At 38.6% G+C, this 25,993-nt stretch overlaps 1 protein-coding gene across 13 annotated transcripts; it reads right to left on the reverse strand.

Annotated features, from left to right (window-relative positions):
• Positions 1–507: 507 nt before the first annotated feature.
• On the reverse strand, positions 508–25,993 carry BCLAF1 (BCL2 associated transcription factor 1). Of its 13 annotated transcripts, XM_058800965.1 has the most exons (15): positions 25,535–25,651; positions 20,605–20,743; positions 19,495–19,568; positions 18,406–18,498; positions 17,417–17,534; positions 15,669–16,574; positions 13,568–14,239; positions 13,288–13,457; positions 10,508–10,613; positions 9,527–9,611; positions 8,691–8,866; positions 7,362–7,542; positions 3,016–3,162; positions 1,193–1,402; positions 512–1,052 (listed from the first exon to the last, which is right to left on the reverse strand). In XM_058800965.1, the coding sequence occupies exons 5-15, from the start codon at positions 17,518–17,520 to the stop codon at positions 1,047–1,049; spliced, it is 2,763 nt and encodes a 920-aa protein (XP_058656948.1). In that variant the 5' UTR covers positions 17,521–17,534; positions 18,406–18,498; positions 19,495–19,568; positions 20,605–20,743; positions 25,535–25,651; the 3' UTR covers positions 512–1,046. The 13 variants fall into 13 exon arrangements, 11 of the variants coding, with proteins under 11 accessions (XP_058656952.1, XP_058656951.1, XP_058656950.1 ...); XM_058800968.1 differs by lacking the exons at positions 18,406–18,498; positions 20,605–20,743 and having other exon boundaries at positions 511–1,052; positions 15,669–16,226; positions 16,326–16,574; positions 17,417–17,540; positions 25,535–25,701; XM_058800963.1 differs by lacking the exons at positions 18,406–18,498; positions 25,535–25,651 and adding an exon at positions 25,871–25,950 and having other exon boundaries at positions 17,417–17,540.

The following is a 25,993-nucleotide window of genomic DNA, read 5'->3' on the forward strand; positions in this document are numbered from 1 at the left end:
TAATATCTGCACTTCAGCTACAAAAATTCTTGCAGCACAATTATTAGAAATCAGTTTTGAAGAAATTAAGATTAATTTCTCACACTTCTGGTATATATGAATTATATTTACCAATTCAGGTTTTAACATCTCGTTTTATTTTTTCAGGGATTTTGTGGTGTTTTGTTTCTCTCCCCCCACCTGGTCCTGCCCTGCTCTCTCATTTTAACTTAAATCCTGTACATGTGAATGACTCACTCTTGCCGGATTACACACTCAGAGGCAAGCCCACACAGAGAAATTAAAGAGGCAATTCAAACAAACTGTAAAAAAAAAACTGCTAAAAAAGAAGCTAGATTGATACTGCCATCAAATTAACTTAAGTGTTCTGCTGATGACTAAGCTATTAAAAAATACACTTGAAACTCACTGTAGTTTGTATGTGCATATGAATTTCTTAGGCTACTAATGAAGAGTGACGATTTCACTGCTTAAGTGAAATTCTTGCTGCAGCCTTGCAGGGTAAAATAAGAATCCAGGTTTATCACTATGTAAATGTGATTCTCATGAACTAACATACCATCAGCATTTTGCACAGCTGTTTGTACTTATACTGTGACTGGATAACTACCCTTAAATACAATTCTTATAAAAAGGCAACAGAGAAGTAGTGATAAGTTTATAAAAAATGCTGCTCCAAGATTTTAGGTGTGCAGAGCTGTAAGTTTACTTCAGAATAAAACACAGACATAGGGGAGAATCAAAACTTTTAGAGTTGTACTTGACCATATATTTGGACAAAGCAGAATTACACTGCATATAACAAACAGTAAAATTTCTTAAAAGTTGTTACAAATATTTTACTTTCTACCTGTACGATCATTAACATAGTTTACTATATCATGATTTTTTTCTAAAGGCTTAAAACGAAAACAATCTCTCTAAACTACTTTCCAACAGTAAAATTTAAGTAAAATGCTTACATTCATTTGACAACAAAAAAACATATTAAAAATGTTGTGTGGGTGGTGCAAGAGCTGCTCTTTCAGCTACAACTTTCTTCCGGGTTATTCCTGTGGAAAGAAAGAAAATATTCTTGTTGTAAACTGTTAATAATCAACTCCAAAACCTTTAAAGTGATCCCTACATGCAGCCAATTACTTGGCATAGTGCAAGATGAAGTACCTAATCTGCAATTCACTGAACAATTTACCTTTTCTTCTTTGCGTCTCTCCTTTTCTTCATTATTCTCAATTGTTTCTTCCTCATCTTCCACAATGCCGTCCCCTTGATATTTGTCATGCGTCCACTTGGGACTGCTACCTGACTTTTTGAAGTTAAAACGCCCTCTGCCACGCTGGAAAGTACCACGGCCTCTTCCTCTTTTGGCCCAATAATCCACACCATCATCTCTGTCATCATGCTACAATAACACCAGAAAAAGAGTAAGGTTAGACACCTCTTCAATGTACCCCATAATGTTAGTATGCTATAGCAAATGTATAAAACAAAGTAAATGTTAAAAAGTTCTCTTCAGATTGCAATTATTCTTAAAAGGCATAATGCTGTAACTAAAACCACAACACAACGGTTTGAAGAGCCCTTATTCACTGTGGGTCTACTTAAATGTTAGTAACAAATCACTTGTCTGTAACTTACACTCAGAATTAAGAATTACTAGTTTTGAGGGGAAAAAATTACAAGTTTTGAGGGGAAAAAATTACTAGTTTTGAGGGGAAAAAAAATCTAAAAGAAGCTATAGAAAAGTGCTAGGTTTCTTTAGCACAAAGAGAGTTCTTTATACTTCATAAGAAGAGGCAACTGAAGGCAGTTTTCAGAAAATCTGGCTCACCAACACAATGTAGGGCAAATTAAGTTCAAACTATTTAAGTCTAACATTACCAAACAATATTCGAGGCTGTCTGGTTTTGTTTGCTGACTTGCTACCAAATACAGCATTATATAATTAGGTATGTTCTCACAATCATTTTACACACTGCATGAAACCTACAAACCATTATTCAATATTAAAAAAAAAATTTCTATTTACAATGGTGAGGTACACTTGCGTCAACACATGGTTTTTCTGAACTTGTGATTTGGAAAGAAGTCTGAACTATTAAACACGTATCATACCCATACAATGCAGCTTAATTATACAGAAGTAGTTGAAGGGCAGCTGATTTAATTTAAAATATTTTTAGAAATTCAGGTTTAATAGCTAAAATTGATTGTTCTAATATCATGAACAGATTATCACATCTCTGTTTACAGATCAGAAAAGTTTAGATATGTCTAGGAAGACAGAACTCCTTAATGAAATATCTGAATTGTGACTGCATTATTTCTTAGTTACCTGTTAACATATTTGTGACAAGCTATAATGCTACAGAGAGAAGGTCTTCTCTTCATTACTTATCATCTTTTAATGATGAAACAATACCCTTCAAAGTTTGCATTGTTACAGAAATAACTGGAGCAGACACCACACATCCAGTGTACTGCACTACTTAGAGTGGTTACATCAAGGGTCCTCCTTTCATAATCCAGATGGGAGAAAGGCATCAAAATTGTGGTGATTTTCTTGTGACTACCACAGTACTCAGAGCAAAGAACTGCTCATAACAGAGTCTGTCTTATGAAAATCCACAAATACTGTCAGCTTTTCCTCATCTTTCACTTCTGTAGACTTCCAGACCAATCTAAGACAATTCTCAAATGTCATACAGATGTAAATCCAGGAAAACACAGCACAAGCTTTTCTGATTTGAAGTTGGGTTTTAAAAATTTTCTCTGAACCTGCCTTCTTCCCCAGTCCCTGATGAAATTTTTGGAGATAAATTCCATGTCAGGCCTCAGTTACTGCCAGCCTGCTGCAGAAAGATGAAAGATAAGCAGAACCAACCACTACAGCCACCCTGATAGTCTCACAGTTACTCTTGTCCCTGTCCATACATGCATGCTACTTCTACACTTGTAGAAAGTTTGAAAAAAAAAAAAAAAGCATGCATAAGACATCAATTTCTCCACACCCACCAAGAAGTATTTCTTGCTTTTTGGGGTATATTCAGGATCCCATTCCTCTTCCTTCGGTCTCTTCTGAAAAGTAGTATTTGAGTTGCTGGGACCAGTATTTGTTCCAGCAAAGACTCCTCTGGCTCTTCCTCTGCCCCTAATTCGAAACTGATTAACCAAGATGTCATTTAAATCATTTACATAACACCACAAAGTAGAGTCAAGTTCTCTATTACTGAAAATACTTTCTGTGTTTAATTACAGTATCTGCAAGTGGAAAAACCATTTCCAAATTCACATATTACCTTAAGTAATATATTCAAGCATTCATTTTGAAATAATGATTCTATTAAACTTAATTGAAACAGATTTGAGTTCCTGTCATAAGTTCACCCACAACCACTAAAAAGAAATTTGAGTGCTAGTAAACCAGTGTGTTGGAACAAAAGGTCACAAGAAGCTTCTGAAGCTGTTCAGACAAAAAACCAGGAGGAAAGCTAGACTGAAACAGGGACAAAACTGTCAGGGGAAAAAGAAAGGTATTTATGGAGTCAATTGAATAATTTATGAAAAGGTGATTCTGGAATACATACTAACTGCAGTTTTCACAGGAGTATATCCACTGTGTGTTACTCAAGCATTCTTAACTGAAATTCAAGAACGTACCTCAGGCCAAATTACATTTCAAATGAGTAAATTCTTTACTCAGGAAAAAGTCAAAAGCATGTACTCTGCAGAGCAGCAATGCTTAAAGTGAAAAGGAGTGTTTTAAATATTCGTTATAATGAATTACTAAGGTTTTAAAATGCTAGGCTGATGTCCTGGGTTGGCTACATCATCCCAGGTATCCCCAGTCCTCTCGTTCTGTTTATGCTGGATAGTAAGTTTTGCACCTTTAAGAGTGTTCCAGAGAGTGAAGGGGGGAGAGAAGAAGCAGCAGTTTGTTTTCAGACACTGCACTCACTCCTCCACATTCCTGCTCCTGGACTGTGTTGGCTGCGGATGGACAGACAGCAGGACAGAGCTCTCCTTTGCTTTTAGTTAGCTTTAGCTAGCTGAGGCAAAGAAGTTCCCTGGACTGTGGGATTTTTTCCCTTTTCTTTGGACCTGTTCAAACCTGCTCTGGACTGAACACCAGGGGAGCACCGGCACCTCACACGTGTGGCCCACCAGGCCGGGCCTGGGCCGCAGCATTTCCAGTGCTGGAGGGACTGATCAGAGACTGAGTGAGGTGAGCTGCAACCCGGGGAGGGGACTTTTCTGAGTTTGTCATCTCTTTTGGAGTGGCAAGGGGTTTTATTGTTTAATATTGGTTAGGTTTTATTGTTAAATAGACAGTTTTTTCCACTTTTCTCCAAGGAGGCTTTTTTTCCCCTGAACCGGTTGGGGGAGGGGCCAATTGAATCCGCTTTCTAGAGGAACCCCTTGGGGGGGGTTCAGTTCCAAATTTGCCCTGAACCAGGACAGCTAGAAAGTCTCACACCAAAAACCATCCTTAACTCAGAATTCCCTAAGTAGTAAGGTATACTGTTATCTCAGCATATAAATACTTAGCCTGTAGAAAACATTAAATGAGTTTATATCCTTCATTGAAGGGGAGAAGAAAGGTTAGTTGGGGAAGATAAGACTGCTCAAACTAAGAGCACAATTTCCAAAAGTAACCTACTTAAAAACACAGAACTGCATCTTCAGAGTAATAGTAAAAAATATGACTGGAAGCTAATTTATTTGTTAAAAATAAGCGTGTTTCATAGACAGAGATCAAAAATATATATCATTCATGAACTCAAAAGGTAAGTGTTAGGCATACTTAGTTCCACAAAGCTCTGAAACTTCTAATGCAGAATTTATGCTGGACAGATTTAAAATTACTCTGAAATCCAACCAACTGTAAAACAATCTGTAGAAGGCTCATAAGACCTATCCAATACTCTGAGACTCTGGGAGAAAAAAAAATCAAAAAATTGTTTGGAGAGTCATTTGGCAAGCGATAGACTAACTGTACAAGGGAGGAAGTAAGGTAGGCTTTTTTAATTTCCAACAGCTTTACATAATTAGGGCACAACAAACAGTAACCTGGGGGAAGGGGCAGGAGGCAGACAGAATTATGACAGGATTAAAAAAAGAGAAAAAAACAGGCATCAGCATTTCCTGGTATTCAGTCCTGTGATCAGATTCCCCTTAAGAAAAACATCTACAGTTCTCCTAACCATTTTATTAATGCTTCCCTGTACCAAATCATCCTTCGGGTAAAGAACTACAGGACATAAAATCTACTATGGTGTTAACTTTATCAGCTTATTTATTAGAAAGACTACCACCAAAAAGACTAGTGTATATTTCCTATATAGAACTCACTTTAAACAGAGCTGCTACACATAATTCTTTCATATATGGATACTAATGACATTGCTGTTGAAAAATTCTAATTATCCTAATTTCTGTGTCCATATTTGAAAACTATTAATGATGCTTATGTATGGGAAGCCTAGAACCCAAGAGGATTGTGTACTAGCCAAAGTTAGAGAAAAACCATTGCTGACTTAACATTAGCTTGCTGGATAGGGAAGATGTTATATTCTCCAAGGCCTCCTGTTAGGAGAAAGATTTAAAACCAAAGCATTTGATTTACTCCAAAAGCAAAGCAGTAGTAACTGGAATGCAGCCAGTATTAGTCTGTATTTACAAACACATTCCTACGCTACCTGGTCTGTGGTTTTTGATACCATCCAAGATTTATCCCTAAAGAGGAGATGTGAGTCAGCAGTTGGCCTATTTAGATTCACCTGCTCAGACACTTTGTTCCAAAAGCCTGTGTGTGACCATGTATGTTGTTAAGGAACATTAATTAACCTGTTATCACTGCATAGACCAAACTGGTAGTCACTAGCAATTAAATGAGTAGAAATCTATTAACTTTCCAATTCCCATCTACCTAAACTGCATATGAAGTAGTACCTATCTCACAATACCTACAATCTGGTTTGATAAAGCAGGAAGGCTTCAATGAATTACAAGTTTTCTCCCACTAAATCTCCTTGACAGGAGATGGAGTTTTAAGCTCCCTTTTGTTTAACTTCTGTTTTGCTTGTGCCATTATTTTATACAGCTAGAAATTGTGCTGATAGTCATATTTGATGCCTACACCATCCAGGGATTTATATACTTACACCACATAGTTCCATAGCATAACTATATAAAAATAAGAAGAAAGGAGGAAATGATGCACTTTTAGTGTTAGAAATTTAGAACTTTGCATTTTCCTCTAGGTAGCTATAGTTTTTTAGATGGAGGATTCAAGCCTCAAGTATTGGTACATGCCACATGCATGTCAGACACCCTTATGTGTAGTTCAAAACTTATTTTTTGCATGATTAAACATTTATACTAAACACTGCACTTTAGCATTATTTAGTCTTAATTACAGGCTACATTAAGAAATTATTGTTGAAGTATGAAATTACTCCTACTTATTATGTAGAACAGTTTTTCCCAACCTACACAGAACTTGAACATTTTTGTGTGTTTAGCTGTGGTCTGGAGGTCTATTTTGCCATGTTGTTCAGGGGTGGGTGAGTGGTGTCTGTTTGTGGGTTGGAGTTTTTTTTTTTTTTGTTTGGGCTGTATGGTGTTTTTAAGTGCTCCCTATCTTTTTCAAGGCCTTCTTTATTGATTCCTAGTTTTTCCAAATGCATCTACGTTTCCCAATTATACATCAATAATTACATTACCATGGAGTCTGAAAGTTTAAGATTTTTCTGAAGACTAGAGTGGTCAATATGCCACTTTCCAAATCACAATGCTTAAATACATTCCAGAGGTAGATCAATGAACTTTCATGCTCAGTGGCTAGTCCAAGCCAAAAAACCACAAAGATAACAAGTATACCATCTCCTCAATACAGCTGTTTCAAGGTTGACACTTATTTTTAATTATGTGCCATTCTCTATATAAAAAGCTGCAGGTATTACACACAAAGGAGTGCAAAACCAAACCAACATGAGAGGGAAAAACAGAAGTTGCAGGGAGCTAAGGGCTATCAGGACCCAAGACTTAAAATTTACAGAACAGTAAATTTCCAGGTCCTGTTAGGAAGCAGCATTATAAAAGAAGATCAAGGAATAATCCTGTTTCCCCAGACCCTTATGCTAGGATCTGTAATGTCATGCTAATGCATATTTACAGATCATTCAAGTGCTACTGGTGAGTGCTGGGGAAAAACAAAAGACTCAATATTTCAGGTTTGGTATATCGTATAAAGACCTCAAGTCTAGCCTAACATGAATCACTCCAACACTCCCTCATTTACTTTGTTCTGCTATTGCCATTGGTGAAGTGTTTGGGGGAAGAAGAAGAGAAAAACTTACAAAGGTGCCTCTTGGCCTGTTGACTCCTGCAAAACCAGAGTATTCTTTCTGTTCGTGGTGGGTTTTGAACTCTTCATCTCTTTCCTTCTTGCAATCCTTTTCTTCTCGAGAACTGGATGAGGAAGAAGATGGGGAGGAAGATGGGGAGGACCGAGCACGGTCTTGGTCTCTTTTTTGTTTACTGAAAAATAAAAAAATATACTATGTGCTATTTTAAACGTACTAGATAGCCTGTAACATGCTATACTAAACCGGGTCTCTATTTTATGAAAAACTAACCCCCTTCTGGTTATAAAGTCACACGTTACATATCTGAGATATTAAGGCGAAGGATTTTTTCACTTTCCAGCCTCCTCTGACACATTTAAGTGCACTAAATGCATGTTATTGCTGGTGAGTTGGAAAGCAGCAGTCTGCAAACTGTAAGACACAACTTTTCTAGATTCTGATGCCATGAAGAGATGCTGTTACTTTTAAGATCTGCCTTTCTTCTGAGGCAGAAAAAAAGAAATTAAAGGGAAAAACCCCTTAAGGTAAAGCTTTACAGTAACTTGACACAGTTCAGTTTGCACACTGTTGAGAGGTATGGTATGGGCTTCCCTACATAAATGGCTGTAGGGAAATTAGCCAGTGGAAAAAAATGTGGATACCAAAGTCGAAGTAAATGGGAAACAGGAAGTGTAAGTAAAAATTCACTTTATATATATACAATACAAAGCAGGGAAAAATTCCTACAGCAAAACTTTTAGTAACCCCATAGTGATATTAACTTGACCCAATTTACAAGATTTTAGCATTCTATTCAAAGAAAGGTCATACCTGAAGTAACTCTTACCACTTCTACACAGTATCCACTGAGATATGCTAACATTCTAACATTTTTTTCTTAAAACAGCCCACTGGCTTTAGATAAATTTAGAAATTCCCCTTCTCACCCATGTTAAAACCTAAGTATCAGTAAAATTCTCATACTCTGGGTGTTATGAGTTGAAAAAGTGCGGAATCAAGCATAACGAACCAAAGTTCTTACACAAACTGTTTATAGAAATGTACTGCATTGAAGTCCAACCTCCTGATGTAGCCTGGATAATAGGACAGATTAATTTGTCATTTTTTTTTTCAGTGTTAGCTTGCTATTCCAAAGTTTTTGTCCTCATCCACCATAAGCCGTGTAAAAGACAGATAATACATATTTGCTGTAAAACAAATAATTTTAATTGTTTAAAATTAAATGATCCATTATACATTGAAAATTGAAAGCAATTAAGCTTACAATTACAAAAGGCTAATTAGAAGCTAAAATCCTCTATAGGGACATCAAATATTTACCTGTCATCTTTGTAAGATTTGTAATCCTTGTAATCTTTTGGAGTTTTCTCTTGCTTTCTTGACCCACTGGATTCCCTGGAACCCTTTGAGTCTCCTCGCTCCTTACTTCGTTCTTTTCTACGTCGGTCAATGTCATGCCGAAGATCAGCAGAATCACATCTCAATTTTTTATCTCCCTGTAAACAAATGTATATTTTGCAACAAATACTGAAATACAACATCAAGAGAATCTCAGTGAAAAGGCAAGCTGTGCATCAATTAAAATATAAAAAGAGAGGATTTACCTATTTTTCAACAAACTTCAGCACACAAATTGACTTTGCCCTTTACATGAAATGGCTACATGTAAAAAAAGAACAGCTAAGAATTTCAGTTTCAAACAAGCATTCCCATCAAGCCAATTGGTGTCTAGTTTTTGATGATACAGACCACAATAACACATGATTTGAAGAGATAATTAAGTATTTATTTCTTCTGGTGAATTGTTTTTGAACAGACCACAACCACCTTTGTAGTTCAACCACACTACTCACTGACCATCCTGGTATTTCCCTCTGCCCCAAACCTATTCTTTGTCCTGGTAAACAAACATGCAAGAAGAAAGGAAGCATAGCAAAAGACTTGACCTTATGTACCATTTTATTAATATAGCAAAATCACACTACATAAACCAGCTTCTTGATAACATGTTTTACTCAAAAGAAAAAAAAATCTAAATGCAAGTACTCTAGGTACAATACAATTTTGTATTTTTATCCAGAAAACCAGAGATGAAGTTGAGATTTAAAAGGAGACTAAGTTTAGAAGCACAGATAGGACATTTACTTAGAACCTACTTTTTGACTTTCTTCCTTAAAGACTCTCTCTTCACCTGTTAAACGGGTATGCTTCCTCAGGGTACTTGGAGAGATGTCAATCCTCCTAAGTGTAAAATAAAAGCAGTGTCTTGCCATACATGTACATGACTGATAACAGCCTCAAACATTTCAACAGAAAACTGACAAACCAGGCATTTTTGCAGTAGAACAAACTTTCTGAATTATTAAACCTCACCATCAGAATACAGAAGCAGACTAAAAATGAAAAACTGTAATTCTGTTCTGTGTGAAGTATGCTAAAAAACACAAATACAGAAAACAGGCAGACTGATGTTTCACATTTCAAGTATAGCTTGGAATACAAAAAAAATGTTTAATGATTTATTTCAAAAGGACCAGTATATGTAGCCAGTTGAAAGCCCACCCACTCCAAGAAACCATTAGCACTATGATAGTTTGCTGTAAAGTCAAAAGTTCTAAACAAGAAAAATTGTGAAGTTAGATACTGTATCCTCACATGCAACACAAATATAGTACACTGCATCATAAAACTAGAGCACATGATCAGACATTACATCTGCATGCCTACCTTCTTACCTTTTAGATTCTCAGATTTTTCAAAAAACTGCTGTAAATTAACACACACAAAAACTAAAGTAGTATGAGATGGAACATTTCACACTGAAGAAGAAAGATGCATGTACAGGGCTTCTTTTCATCTTCAAGACATATGCCCCTCAATATTTGAGCACTGCATGTGAGAAAAGTAAATATATCCCAAATGAGATACAGAGGTAGAGAAGACATCTGTCACAAAACCACAGATGAAGCCAGACCTGACTCAGATGAGTTCTCTTTTACAGAAGGTTTTTTTTTTTGTACTTTGTAATTATACAGATTATCTCATCCAGATTAGAAAAAGTATTTTGGGTTCTCAAAATAAATATTAGAAGACATTATTTGAAACACAAAGCATCTGCATATGCAGTTAACATATACCTATGTATTTCTGGGCTCTTTTGTCGGGTGCAGTGCTCCTCAGTTGCTTTTTGATACGCAGTGAACCTCTCATTTAGGGTCATTCCAGCCGACTTGAAGTATTGCTCTGTTGATTACAATAGAAAAAACACTGTTTCATTAGTTTCATTCAACTGCCACGTATTTCATTCCTGACAGAAAGGCAAGTAGCAGGCAAAACCCACAGTACTTTCAATAAATTTATCAGGACAAGCAAATGTGGCGTTTTCCCTATTTTTACACACACTGTAACCTGAAGAAAATAACAGCGCACAGCATCACTGCAAGTCTACTACGTAGTCATGATTGTATCACATCTAACTCAAGCATCATTTACTGACTGGACTTGCTCATTTTCAGTGACATTTTCCTCTAATGACAAAGAGCAACTTCTTAAACTGTTATTTTATATTTTGCCCACAAGAGAAAGTGAAATTACTTTTGAGTCCTAAATATTTGCAGCAAGTACACTTTACCATTCATCTCATCTCTAACTTAAAATAAGAATTAGTGCAAACATATTAGAAATGTGCGCTTCAATAACTACATGAATGACCTAACAACTCTTTTCTTAAAGGAATACAAATTCTTGATTGGGTGATGATAAACGATACAATTAACACACCTATGCATAAATAAATTCATTTAAGCATCTGGCATCTTGGCAAACTTGACAACTTCTCTGACAAATTTTCTCCTTCCTTCAGAGACAGTTAAATTAGCCACAGCAAAACTCAGTTTTTAAACCAGCTCAACAAATGTGTTTAAATGTAATATAGAAATACATAAAAGTCATGAGCTATGAAATGTTACATATGAAGCAAGCTATCTGCTTAACAGGTCAACATACATCTTTATCAACTTACCGCCCGGCATCCAGCATTTGTCTCATAACCAACCATTAAAACTTGAAACGGCCACTACAAGGGTAGTGCCTCAATCATAATTCCATCAAACACAGGAATTTGAGCTAGTAATTCTGTTTTTATGCCATTTTTGCCAGGAAGACAGAAGGTTCAACTTTGCCTGTTTGGCATCTGTATCTTTCAACAGCTATTTTACTTTTGTAACATGGATTTTGCCATTTCAAAACACATTCCAGGACCTAGTTACAATGAAAAAGAAAACATCACTGGGCATTTTCAGCTCTACATTAATAAAGAGCTGTTCAGACTGGTCGCATCACACCAATAATGAACATAACTTCAGTTTGTCAAAAAAGTTACAAAAATTCTGATCACAGACCACAGTAAATCTGAAACTTAAAGAGATGTTCTGCTTCCACAACAACCGTAACAGTACACATTCTAATAACTTGACCAGACAGGCTGTTAAATTTATAAGATATTCAACATAGAAAAATTTACAGAAAAAGTCTATTCTGTGATCAACATGTGAGAGTTCTGCAAGTATTATTTTTACCTACAGTTGCATATGTATCATATAAGCAAAAATTTACAGAAGCTCTCACTGGATTGAGTCTTTCTTTACACATCAATAAATAGATATGTTCACAACAAATAATTATACACTAAACAGGTATCCCAATATTTTTTTTAACTAATACATTATCTTAGTCCATTATCATTGACTACTACTTTGTAAGCAATTCGATATGAAGGAAATAACTTGGCTTTAGTAATCTGAATTATGTCAACAAAATGGAGATTTTTAACTGAATTCAGCACATATTTCTAGCACACAAATCTCAGCAATTTTAGAAGGTAATGCATCTTAAAAACAATGCTTACAGACAGGTTCATTGAAACTGGTACCTAATTAAGCATTTCCACTTTTCCCTTTACTGTGGTGATATGGCAAAATTACTTTCATCAGTTTTGTACTATCTCAGTTACATTTAACACAACAGCAAGACAAAAGTCCAGTAAAATAAAGCAAATGCTATAGAAAAAAAAAACCATTTAAAGAATACTCTAGACATCCCCAGGGAATTTTAGGAATTATTTATTTTCCCATAAAAATACTTCAGAGGATATGACCTAAATGAAACATATCTACTTTGACGTGGTATGTTATGGTCCAGGTTTGGATTTCAGTGGTTTTGGGGGAGGACTTCTGTTGTATTGGTTTGTTGAGGGTTCTTCTTGGTGTTTATACAAAATAGCCACTACTGTAATATCAGAAAATAATTTGTGTATAACTCATTTAATGGAGGTTTATTTAGCCACTGCCAAGTTTGTGTAAGTGAAATTCCTGAAAATATTGTCATATAGGAATAAAACACATTATAACCATGAACTTTACTACCATTTAGAACAGATTTTTTCTTAAATCTTCCTGAGGGGAAAAAGAATCCCTTCTAATAAGAATCTGGAAATGACCTCTAGAATGCTTCAAAAGGAATGCCATTATTATTTACAGTCCAAAGACATCTGTCAACCCACACCACAACATTTAATATAAAATTGTACGGTAAACTCATTCAAATAAAATTAGAAAAACTGACCAGTGTATGTGTAAACTGCAGTGCAGAAATTCAAACATTCTATGCTACCTAGGATCAAACATTTATCTGGAAACATAGAATACCTGCTATTATACTCTACACTGCCTGTGGTTCTTTTGTCCTAGTTTCCGTGGCTATTATTTTTCTAATTATTCTCATGCATACCTCAACAGGAAGAAAGTCTGGGTAAATCACAACATTAGAAGAGACCTGAAATCTTCCTGTACTAGGAACAGCAAATGGACTTAAATGAACTTGTCAGCCACATTTCTGGCACAATAAACTAAACACATACCTTTGACATGGTGAACCAAGGACACAATGTGCTGAATAAATGACTCTGATGTGCTTTTGCTGGCCTGTGGCAACTTAATGTGGTCAAAGATGGATCGGAACTCTTGCTCCTTCTTGACGGAATGGACAAGTGTGCTAGCAAGCAGCCTGTCTTTAGTCAAGGAAGCAGGTCTAAAATGCATCAACAACAAAGAGACACACAAAAGAAACCACTAGTTTAAATAAATACGAACAACACTGCAGGCAGGTGGAGAACCACACTGTAAAGTGGAATTATTTACCTATTGGAATCATCAAGAGGTACTGGTGCCATTTTGAGTTTAACTTCAGGACGATGGGAGTCACTGGCTATCATTTTGATCCTAAGTGGGCTCTCCTCTCTGAAGGTGGATTTTTCTCTCGCATCCAGATTCTTGTGTAGAGGAGGACTGTAATCAAAGAGTTCTTTGAGCTTTTCAGACTTTACCTGCTCAGGTGACTGAGTTTCTTTCTTCATCATTAGTCTCTCAGAACTCTTGTCTTCTTCCTTGTGCTTATCTTTTGTTGCACTAGGCCTTTCCACTACATAGCCAGTCTCTTTAAGCTTATAACTTTTCTCATCTCTAAATCCATCGCTCTCTCTATTGCCCTTGATTGATATTTTAGATTTGTATTTGGTTCCTTCCTCCTCAGCATTCCGGTGAGATGCAGTAGGAAAACTTTTACCCTGATCTGCCAGGACAGATTTTCTGAACTGTCTGTAATCCTCTGTCTCCTCTGTGTCCTCCCCTTCAGAGTCATTAAACTTTTCCTTCCCAGTCTCTTTATCAACGAAAAAATCTAAAGTTTCCTGTTCCTCCCATTCCCTTTCTCCCTCTGTCCTCCCTTTTTCTGATCCTCTCTCCTTCTGGGCCTCCTTCTCCCTGGTATTACCCCTATCAAGCAGGTATACTCTAGACTCTTCATCTGTGTACCTGTGGATAGCAAAGAAGAAACTGGTAACTCTGGATTGCATTCATTCCAGTTCACTTGCATTCCCCTTTTGTGTCAATTCCACACCAAGAAGAAGATGAAAATACATTCCTCCGAGCAATTAACTTTAGCATGCAATGCTTGGCACATCATTAACACTGCATCCACTGTCATATATGCACTACTGGAGGCATCTGAAGAATATAATGCCTTTCTGTAGAATGCCTAGAAATTTACTTGCTTGTTTTCTTAATCAGTACCCAGTTTCACATTCTCTCTCATTACACTAGTAATTTTTTCCATCAAATTCACATGGTTTGAAAACTCAAGACCGCAATTCATTTTGCACTTCTTTTGCTGAAAGAGTTGAAGTAGTAGCATAAAAAAAGTGAATTATTTTCAAGATCCTGCACATTACTAAGATAATTCCACAATCTGGCACAGGCTAAGTACATTCACTATATTGTGTTCAAGCAGGGAACCATTAGAAGGCAGCTCTCCTAAACACAGAAACACACCAAGTAATTATTTCAGCCACTGCCTTATCTGTATGCTATGTTCACACAGGTTATAACACCTTCACCAACTCCAACACATCTGATGCAAGAGAAGTTGTATTTTTGATCTCCTAAGCAGTAACTTTTTTACATAATAAAGCACTGACTAGACAAATTAATTTAAAAGCTTACAATCAAGCCTATATAGCATAGGTACAACTTCAAACTCTTTTTGCAAGAAATCCACTGAAACACCAGTCACATTCAAAAGGAACAGTCTAATGCCAGTAAGACTAACAACTTTCAAAAATTACTATTATGTCAAACCTTTTAAGAACAAATTGAAGAATTTTACATTCATTGGAATATACACACTGAATTCCCTTCACATCAACAGCATTATATTCCTAGAATACCAACACCTACCCTCTTTGATAAGTAATGCAATTCAAGACATCACAGTTTTCATATTGCACGACACAATTAGACAATTGATGCTGTTTATGTCAACATAAAAAAATTATTGCACAACATAGACATTTCTAGACTTCCAGAATACTTGCATTTCAAACTACATGAAGCTTTAAAATTCTGAAATACCTGAACAGAGTTCACTATCAAGCCAGCAAGTCTGATGCACTATTCCAATTAAGATTTTTCTTAACAGTAAAAAATTGAGTACAAGATAAACCATAGAGGAAAAGCACAAACCAATTCCTCCTTAAGGATACGTGTCCCTATCTCTATTACCCAAATTTCAAGGCCTTGAAGCATCCTAGCAGGAGAAGGCATATATATCTTTCAAGCTCAATTCCAACTAGACTAGTAATACTAGCCTTCCATAATGCATTTTCCAAGGTTACGGTGATGATCTTGACGAAACTCTTAACAATATTTTTAAGAGGCAACAGTAGCCTTGTAACTTGGTTCTTACCTTTTCATAAACTTTCCACCTTTTGCAGTTTCCTGTTCACCACCCTCAGGATAAAATGACCGCACTCGAGCCTCCTCACGGGGGGCACACTGTGATGGGATTGTCTTTGCAGGGCTTCTCCTCGAAGGGATATGATGCAATGGGCTATTCTGAGAAGGACTATAGCGGCTAGAACCATTTCCAAGAGAACCAGAGCCAGATCTCTCAGGACTATGCTGAATGGAATGGGAATGCTGAGGTGTGTCCTTTGCTGAGTGGGCTGTGCTAAGCAGAGGGGCATCAGAGCAAGATGAACTCTGACTAGGTGGGGTGGCAATAGAAGGACTATGGGGTGACCTTGGACTGTTATCATACGCTGAAAGGCCAGGCCAAATGTCACCAGAAGCTGCTGATGATTTGTTAAAATCGTCAAGAGACTCCGATGGGTCGTGTTCAAACGTATCTTTCTGTTCATCTTGTGATTTATTTTTCATGGGACTGTCTTGCAAAGGAGCCCCTTCAGTTTTCTTGGCCTGCTTTTCCAGAGATGCACGTCTTTTGGAAGAGACGGGTGATTTGCTGTATGGGGATGAAGAACGAGATGAAGAGGACCTCGGGGACCGGGAAGATCTGTAAGATCGACGAGACCTGCTCCGGGACCTCTGGGAAGACACCGACCTTCGTTTTGGACTTCTGGAACGGGAGCGGCCGCGCCGAGGGCTTCTGGAGTGTCTTCGGTTCCACACAGGCCTGTAGCCTCCTCGATGGTATCTACCGCCTCCTCCTTGGTAATACCCTCTGCCTCTTCCTCTGTAGCCATAGGGACGCCTCATTCCTCTATTATTCCTGTAATCTCTGCGATAATCTCTAGAATAAACACGATCTCTGCTCCGAGATCGGGAATACGTCCTTGACCGAGACCTGGAGCTAAAATAAAAAACAAACATTAACATTTTACAACTGGAAAATCTGAGGGGAAAAAAAAAGTGCCTTGATGCAAAATGCTAGATTTCTCAAAATGCACTCAGAAGGCAAAGGACACAGACTCCCTGGTCTTTAAGTAACTTCTGCAATCTCTATTTATTTTTTCTGAAATAAATTAATTATAATAAACATGTCTATACCGCTAAAGACTGTGAAACCTGGCATCACGTGGTTAAGACACTACCAGCCTCACTGGCCTACCCAGACATTTTATTAGAGGTCATCACCACCCTGGAACACAGCATGCTCAGCCACCACGGTTCACAGCCTGGAACAGGGAGTGACATGGCCCCCCCAGTGTAATATCCCAGCCTGTGCATGGCAGCAGCTGAGACTGTAAAAACTCAACTGACCCACTCCTTATGGGAGATGGTAACGTCCACTAGTAAGTAAGATGAGGAAAACACTGGAGGCAATTGAGAAGACAACATACAGCAAAAATTATCTACTGAAGTCTTAAGTTACTTCAGATATAAAAAGTTTAGTAAGAAGTAACAAATTACAGGGAAAGAGGCTAGATGAAGAAAACATCATGTAAAGCAGAAGGGAAGAATCAAATGGGCCAGGAATCATGAAGAACCACTACCATTATGAAGTTATCTTGAGACACAGGAAGAGGGGGAGAAAAAAATTAAACAAAAATTACACTCAAAGATTAGTTTACCTACTGCCTAAAATGAAATAGGATTCCAGGCTCACTTATGCAATAGCATCATGCAAGTGAAAAACATTTTATGGCTAAAAACTAATAATACCAAATCACCTATTCAGGCAGTAAGACTTACCTATATCTCTTTTTTCTTGAATGTGATCTGGATCTTGACCTAGAGCTGGACTGAGATCTGGACTTCGATCTTGACGAATGTGATCTAGAATTAGATCGACCCATTTTTGCTAGTAGATCTACTCCTTCCCAAAAGGAAAAGCAATGAGAGGAGGGAAAAAAATAGAAGCAACCATTTAGCATCCATGTAAATTATATAAATGAACAAAATTTGCATTTACTAAAATGACACTATTACAAAGTAGTATACCATTTGCTAAACAGAAGAGCTTTGGAGACAGTGTAAGTACATTTATTAGAAAATTAAAAACTTAACCACATTTTAAAGGATTTAACGTTGCTGCAGTGCACACAGTTTCTCTGAAAACATGAAGTGTAACAGTGAAAGGTTTTTTCCAGATTTAACTGCACACAGATCCTGTAGGAGAAAGGAAGCAGCAGAAAATGAAACACTTCTGCAAATTAAGGAAAGACTAATGTAATTCCGGATATCTCAATATATTGCAACAAAATTCTAGCTATTGTGTTGTTTATAGTTCTCTTGCATTTCCAATGCACTGTTCCTTCTCCAGGAGGAGTTCACAGTCCTCAACAATGCACCATTCACATGAGTAAAGAAAAAGCCCTGAAGTATTTGGTCTAGCAGCAGTTAATTTGACCCACAGGCATTATTTCTCTTAATCACATGTACTAAAGCTCATCCCTCTGATCTGAACTTCCACTGCTCAAGATGCCCATCCTGCATCTTTTTAGATTAACTTAGCTTTTTAACCTACATGTAAAATGCATGGCCAACTTAAAGATTTTAACAACTAGTTAAACAATATGGCTTGCAACAAGATTCAACACACTTCAGCACAAATTAAGCTACAACTTATTTATGAATCAATGACAAATAAAAGAAAGTAATTAATAATAAACTATCATTTCTTCTTATGTACAGTCAAAATAGATATTTAGAATTAGTGCTAACCATAAAAAAATACACACCTTTTCCTTTTCTTTTCGGATCAGTGGCTAAAAATCCCCAATTTAATTAATAAAACCTTTGACCCATTACCATTTTCTTTTGAAATTGCCCAGCTTTAAAAAAAAAAACAAAAAACAAGTGTCACATTAGACAACCTGAATAAAAGCTATGAACAAGTAACTAGACATTTTCAGGCCTTTGAATGCTCAATTATAATAGTTTTATAATAAAATTAAAACAGAAATGGAAAAAATCAAACATTTACCACCTGTATTGCAAACAGGCTTTAAAGCCTAAATTACCGTTAAAAAATACTAGCTCAACACAACAAGGACTTTCTCTTATATCATCTTTCTCATTACCTGGGTGGTATTTCAATTATGTAAACAAAAAAACAACAACAGAGTTTAATTCAAATTTACCAAAATTACAGAGACTTTAGACATATCTAAGAGAACCAAAAAGAGAAAAGCAGATGACCTTTCCTCCTATCAACTGGTTCCTCCTGCCCCACATGACTTTCCCCATGAGAGTTCGCATGGCCTAAGAGATGTAACCTCATCTGAAACCAGCCCAGCAAAAACTGAATTTAAACCAGACTTCCATGTAACTCAGAAAAAACTATTTACCTTGGCGAAGAAGAGTATGTTGAATGCTCTTTTTTTACTGGCTCCTTCCACTAAAGAGCAAATTTGCAGAACCTATACTCCGAAGATATTTTCTAATTCATTGAGTTCAATTAAGTTTACAGAAAATACCTTGCAATCACTTAGGACAAATACACACAGGCAACATAAATTTGGACCTTTTAAACTATTTAAGAAATGCCAATTTTCCAAGAGTGACAGAAAACAAAACCTGGTGGGGTTTTTTCTGTTACAAGTAATTATCAAACCGAACATCAGATGCACAATGTTTATAATATAACTCAATCTCAGCTTTACATTATTTGCATTCTACGTATGACAAGTACAGTTGATCTTTACAAGACAGCTTTATATACTGTAGCTTCTTACTGCAAGCATAAAATACAGGAAAGCAAAATAAGATTTAATTTTCACTTGCTGAGTTCAATCAGAACATTTAAAAAGGACTTAAGTTAAACTTACCTCAAACTGTTAGTTGATATCAATGAAGAAATTATTTCAAAACTCCGTATTTGCGCTTTCAGCAATACTGAGTCCTATAGAACAAAAAGTGAGACTGTCAAAGACACAAACATTTGCTAAAAGGAAGCACCCTTTTGCTTAAACGGGTTCAAACAATAACCTCATGAAAAGACAATACATAACAAATAGCAAATTTACTCTTGGACTCAGTGATGCTGCACACTGAGACCGGAGCAGCTCAAGAGCCAGCCACTGCCAAAAGTGGCAAATCCCTTTCCATCCATAATCACTCCGTCCTCAGCCTTGGTAACAGGGCTGTGCAACACATTACCCTCACCTTCAGAGCGGCCCTGACAGCCTTCAGGTCCTCCAGTGACCAGCTCTTGACACCTAGAAACCACTTTCGTTTAACTAGGTTATCCAAGTGGCTTAATGAAGGGCCAAACTGAGCTGGATTATGGAGCAAATAACAGCATGCAGCCAGAAAGAGGGAGGCAAAAAGGACAGTAGCAAACTTTTAGACCAGTTTGAACTCTAGCACACAGCTCTGCACTTCACTAGAGATATCATACTGGAAAAAAAAATGGGGATGACAACTCAGGCCAACGGTGCAAGCTTTGTGTTTAGGTTTCTCTTGCAATATTTACAGGAGCATTACTCTAGTATAATTTCTTGTTTAAAATGCATACATATATAATTTCACCTACAGAGCAAACGTCTTCAAGAACCAGCTCTTTTACAGTTATGCAGAACAGGAGCATAACTATAAGAACAAAGCCAGTCCCTAATGTTTGAATTCTTCACTGGCCTCAGTTTTTAATTCCCTCCAAGCCTTAAGACTATGGACATTTGTAGTCCAACTCAACATTAAGCACACTTTTCAATTCCACTCAAGCAACAAAACAGGGATTTTATCCCAGTTTGCTATAGACAGTCTGGATCTTCAGAAATTCTGCAGCTCAACAATTCAATTCATTAAATCCAAAGGCATAATAATACATTGACTGCTCCTAAAGGACACTTCCACACTTGTTCATAGGTGTTTTCTTCATCTAAAAGAAGAAATGTAGCATTTGTGCTCATAAACACTGCTTTCAAAAGTCCACTTACCATTCACTAGTAGTGACCAAGATATTTCCAATTTCTACAAAATATATGCTTTATTAAGATTAAGTTTTTACTTCTCATCATCAGCAAGCATGAGTCTCCGAAGGAGCACAGTAGTGTATCGGACCATGTCAGATTTTGTCTAGACAAAAGGCGAGATGGTATTAGCCAGTAAAGGGTAACGAAGGCATTCAGAAGTCTAGTACAGAAAAAGCAACAAAACTTCAAGTTCAGGCTGAGATTTTAAATGAATACTTATATAATCTAGATTTCTGACTTAAACTGGTGCTAGCTGAAATCCCAAATCCTGATTTAGACAAGTGTTTAGATTCTGGGGATATGGAACAAGATAGCGGCTTCACTTTTAAAACCTCTAAGTAGAAGACAGGATCTTAAATTACCATAACTTAAACTCCGGTAGTAAGTTTTTCAGTCTTAGAAATCTTTTCCAGCAACTGGCAAAGGTGAAAAGCAGCCACACGTCTGTTTTTAAACAACACATTAGCTATACCACATCCAACCCTGGAAGCTAAAACATATCTGCCACCCTTTTCCCATTCAAGTTTTTTAAGAAGAGTATGGATATAACATTAAAAAACAAAACAAAAAACTTTTATTAAAAAACCTTAACTACTGAATAAAAAACATTTAACTATTTGCAGCTTTTGTTTCCATTTAGCTGTAATAGGTAAAACTTTGACACATAAGATCCACTTATCCAAACAATACTGATACTTAAGAACAGAAGTGAAAAGACTACATACATAGCTGAGGTTTTTTTGGTCCATGTAAATATTCTCAAAATATGCAAGAATCTACAATTTTATTAACCTTTATTAAAGCCCATTTGGAAAAGAACGGAGGTAGTACCAGGAGTATGTAGGAAAACAGCTGTCTGTGATAGTTAGCTCTACATGCTGCACACCTCCACAGAAGAAGCACCCACCCTCAGAGCACCACAGCTACAACATCCTGGCTTGCAGCGGCAAAGGAAATCACCCACAGCCTCTTCCTGCCCATGGCCAGGCTGCAGCGGCTCCACCACATCAAGGAAGGGCACAGTAAACGGCAATGGCAAAGAGGTCCTAAGCATTATTTGTTGCTCTCAAAGAGACCCACACTCTGCCAAACGTGTGCATCAACAATGTGAAAAGGTGCCGTCACTATCACCCAGCATTTTTTAGAGAGGACCACATCTGCTAGGAACAGGGCCTGTGCCTGAAATACCAGGGCTCCACACTGGAGCCTTTTCCCTCTTTTTCCTCACTTTCCACCCTAAATAATTGAAAGGAGATGCCTGGCCCTCAACCATTTCACTGCCATGTTAAAAAAAAAATAAAAAATCTGGATTTTACAAAGGAAGCTGCTGCAGCTCCACAGAATAATGTGGCTCTGCTAGTTTAAAGAAACTGTCCCATCTCTGCTATCCTTATTTCCTCACATTCCTGATGATCTTTCCTATGCCAGTCTAAGTATTTCTGCACCCACATACTGGATCACTTTCAATACAACTTTTTTTTTTTAATATGGTTCATTACACAGCCCACAAACACTTGGGCCAACACAGGGAAATTGAAACAGCAGCTGGGCAGAACTGCTTCTTTTGGCAGCACCACAAACTTAAAGCTTCCCTGAACCCAGCCTGGCATAGCCTCAAGAATCAACAAACTTGGTGGTATTTAAGATTTTTAACAATACTTGCAAACAGCTTTAAAAATAAAATCCAAAGCATCAGCAAACCCCACCAACAAACAAAAAACCTCACCATAATAAACACACACATATAAAGTCAAAATAAGGAAAACCAAACACACCCAAACAACGAAGACTTAACACAGAAACCACGTTTTCTGAAAATTGGCTAGTCCATCATCTGTCAGTTACTGAATCACATCCAGATAAGTTTCTTAATAAAAAAACAACAGGATGTCTTCGTCTTTGGGCGTCTTCAATCAGTCTTGGCCAGCAAGTGCGACCATCAAGCAAAAAGAAGATATACAACACAACTGGGCTTATCCCATCACAAGCAACACAATAAGAAGGAAGTAAGTGACACTGTCAGCATTTGCTATGTTTAATAAAAAAAATAAGAAGTGCAAGGAAAATGGTAACCAATTCCTTTTATATAATATTTTTAGGAGTCTTCACTACACCAGTGGTGTTGGAGTTTTGTCAGAGTGCACAGACTGTGATACAGCACATCTCTTAGGCCGTTTAACAAGTTGTACATCACATGTCAGTTTAAGACATTTTAGGACGGTTCTACCCACTTACACTAGCAAAACACTGCTCCCTCTTAGATCCATTGTTTTAGCTACCCTTCCTTTAGAGCTATCTCGTAGTCTGCATTTCTCTTGCTTAAACATGATTTGAGAGCTGTCAGGTAGATTTAAATAAAAATCTTGTCGAAGTAATTCACAAGCTATTGCCAAAATGAGTTTTCATTCAGAGATTCAGGCTTCAAAAGACGGGTGATTATACAACCATGACAACACAAAAGGGGATAGGACAGTCTTCATAAAATTCCACAGAATTTGTAGTAGTTTCTCATAATACACCCATAGAAATAAATAAAGTCAGTCTTAATGAGACAACACTGTAAGTCATCTATTCAGTGCTTGCACATCTGCTGTGCTTTCTTATTCACACTCTTATCCACCCCCCCTTTTTTTTTTAATGTCCACAACTCTAGCAGGGCCCATCATACATAAGAATAGAACGCATTTTATAGTCACTTAAACCCACCCTACTTAGATCATCGGTGACTTCGATGCCTTCAAAACCTAAAATTCCATGGCAAATATGCCCAAACTACTATATACAAACAAGAGGTGGGAAGCACTACTTCACTATTCCATTTAATATGCTGGAAATACAATGGAAACAGTAAAACATACTAAGGCCTTCTTCTCCCCCAACTCGTTAATTTCTATACAGAAAATAACACAAAATATTTCTAAATTAAGTCAAAAATCAGCATCCTAGTAACAGCAAAATCACCTCATATGATTGTTAGCTGTCTTTTATGTAATACTAATGGCAAACAAAACCATGTTTCTCCTCTAACTAAAAAAACAAAGAAACCGAAGTGACTGAGAAATGGGTGCACACACAAAAAGGAATTAGCATGCTGTTGGACACACACTGTTTTGGACAGCCTTTGTTATTTCTGTGTGTGTGTTTTACACACTGTGTTTTCACACGCCCTTACACCACACTCTTCCCAATCTCTGCTATGAACTACACGAACTGCTGCTGCAGAAAAGCCAATCTTCCTGCCCTCATTTGTTCCAAGACTGACACCCTCAGAGGTGCTTGGTAGGCTGCAGCAGTGCTCCATAAGAAAAATACTCTGGACAAAAGCTGCCTTTTCAGGCACATCACCTCCCAGATCCCATTTACCACAAAGCTGCACGAGGCCAGTGCCAGCACAATGAACAAGCAAGCAACGGCTTTTCAGAATACCTTTGGGAGAAACTCTCACACTGACAAACAGAGCACTTTCTTCAGTAGCTTTCTTCACTTACCTCTGCTACCTGTAAACAAACTGCAGATGTTCTCTGGCATTCCGCAAACCCCTACAGCACTGCTTCTTCTTGACACCCAGCCTGAATATAATCCATCCAAATATCTGCACCCTAACTCCAAACTAGGAGCTGATTTTTTCCTAGATTCCTACGACCACTTCAAGTTTTCTGCATTCTCAATGCGAACAGGCTCTTCTTCACGGTAAGTGCTCCTACCTCCTACCCCAGGATTTTGGCAGCCTCAGCCCCCACCTGAGAAGTTGCTCCACGGAGGCTTTGCACGCTGAAGCCTTGCTCAGGAAAGAGGCATTCCAGCTCCAAGCACTGATATATGTAACACATCGAACCTCGTCTGGCCATTCAGCACAGCCTGTCACTCAACATCAAAAGCGGCAAGTGGGAGGATGCAATTCTTACTTTCCCTGACACAAGACAGATGCATGCCTGGAGCACACCTCAGCGCCAAAGACATTACCCCGTCCTCATTCTTCCCTACTTTTGTCCAAAACGACATGATTATCAGAGAGGAGGACGAGGAGGAGGGAGGAGAAAAGCAGCTAGACAGCATTTTCCTGCAACTCCACACTGTTTAACTAATCCCTCCCACACCAAGAACAACTATTCTAAGTGCTATTTTTATACATTTGCATTGCTTAAGCAGTGACTACTCGCAGAGTCAGGAGCACCTTTGTTTTGCATGCCCTCACGTCTTTCTGTAGTAAGATTTAACTGTTCCTCTGGGGACAAAACTTTGATCTCCGAGATAAACAAGTGATGGGTTGTACTGACTTCGTAAAGGATCAACATGACACACAAAACAAGAACCTGATTTTCATAGAATTAAAGGCGAAAAGTAGGAGGTTTACAAAGCAAAAGGAAAATAACGGGAATGATCCTGCAATGGTTGCATAGTACAGTACAATCAAGACAGGCAACACAATAGTCCCTTTCAGCGAGGGGCATAAAACCCGCTGCGGTCCCTCACGGGGCTTTGCGGGCATCTGCAATCAGGGCAGGAAAGGCGCAGGGAGGCGTGGGGCACCTCAGGCACAAGCATCTGAACCACAGCCATGCCCGAAGGGAAGTTCCTCCACCGACCGTCAAGGCTGATTCAATACCGGGAACCATCCTTTCTCTCCGGCACCGTTTCCCTCGTCCGTGTCACACCCACACTGATAACGGGGAAATTTAACATTCCCGTAACCAGCGCTGTACAACCACATCCCCTCGGGCCTTCCTGCGTCCCCGGGGAGGCCCAAAGCCAAAGGCCGCGCACCTGGGGCGCAAGCCCAATGGGGCCGGCCGGCCGCCCATTCCCCACATACCCCGACACCCCCATCCCGCCAGGCCTCCAGGAGCTCCCAGGCAGCTCCGCTGCCGCCTCCCGCCGCCCCTTCCCCTTCTACCTTCGCTTCCCGGGGCGCAGGGAGGAACGGCACCGGCTCGGTCCGGCTCCCGCGGGAAGCGGGGGCCCGCGTCAGGGCGGTGACGGCGACCGCTCGTTCCCGTCCCGTTCCGTCGGCTGGCGCGGGATAATCGGGATAATCGGGATAATGGCTGCGGAGCGCCGAGGTCACGCGGCGCGGGAAGGCGGGACGGCGCGGCGCGCGAGCACCGCGCGCTGGGGGCGGGGCAGGGCCGGGCTGCTCCCCCTCAGGCTCCCCCCGCCATCTTCCCCCCAACCAGGGGCCACCGCCCCGCCAAGCCTCCATGCAGCCCCTCTACCTCCGCCCTTCTCTCACCTGGCGGGCGGAACTCCCGGCGGCCCCGCTCCCTTACGGCAACCGGGCGGCCATTTTCCGTCTTGTCGGAGGAAAAGACGTGAAGCCCGCGGGGAAAAGCAAAAACCACCGGGAGGGGCGCGG

Source organism: Ammospiza caudacuta, chromosome 3 (genome assembly GCF_027887145.1).
Source record: "Ammospiza caudacuta isolate bAmmCau1 chromosome 3, bAmmCau1.pri, whole genome shotgun sequence".
Lineage (NCBI taxonomy): Eukaryota > Metazoa > Chordata > Aves > Passeriformes > Passerellidae > Ammospiza > Ammospiza caudacuta.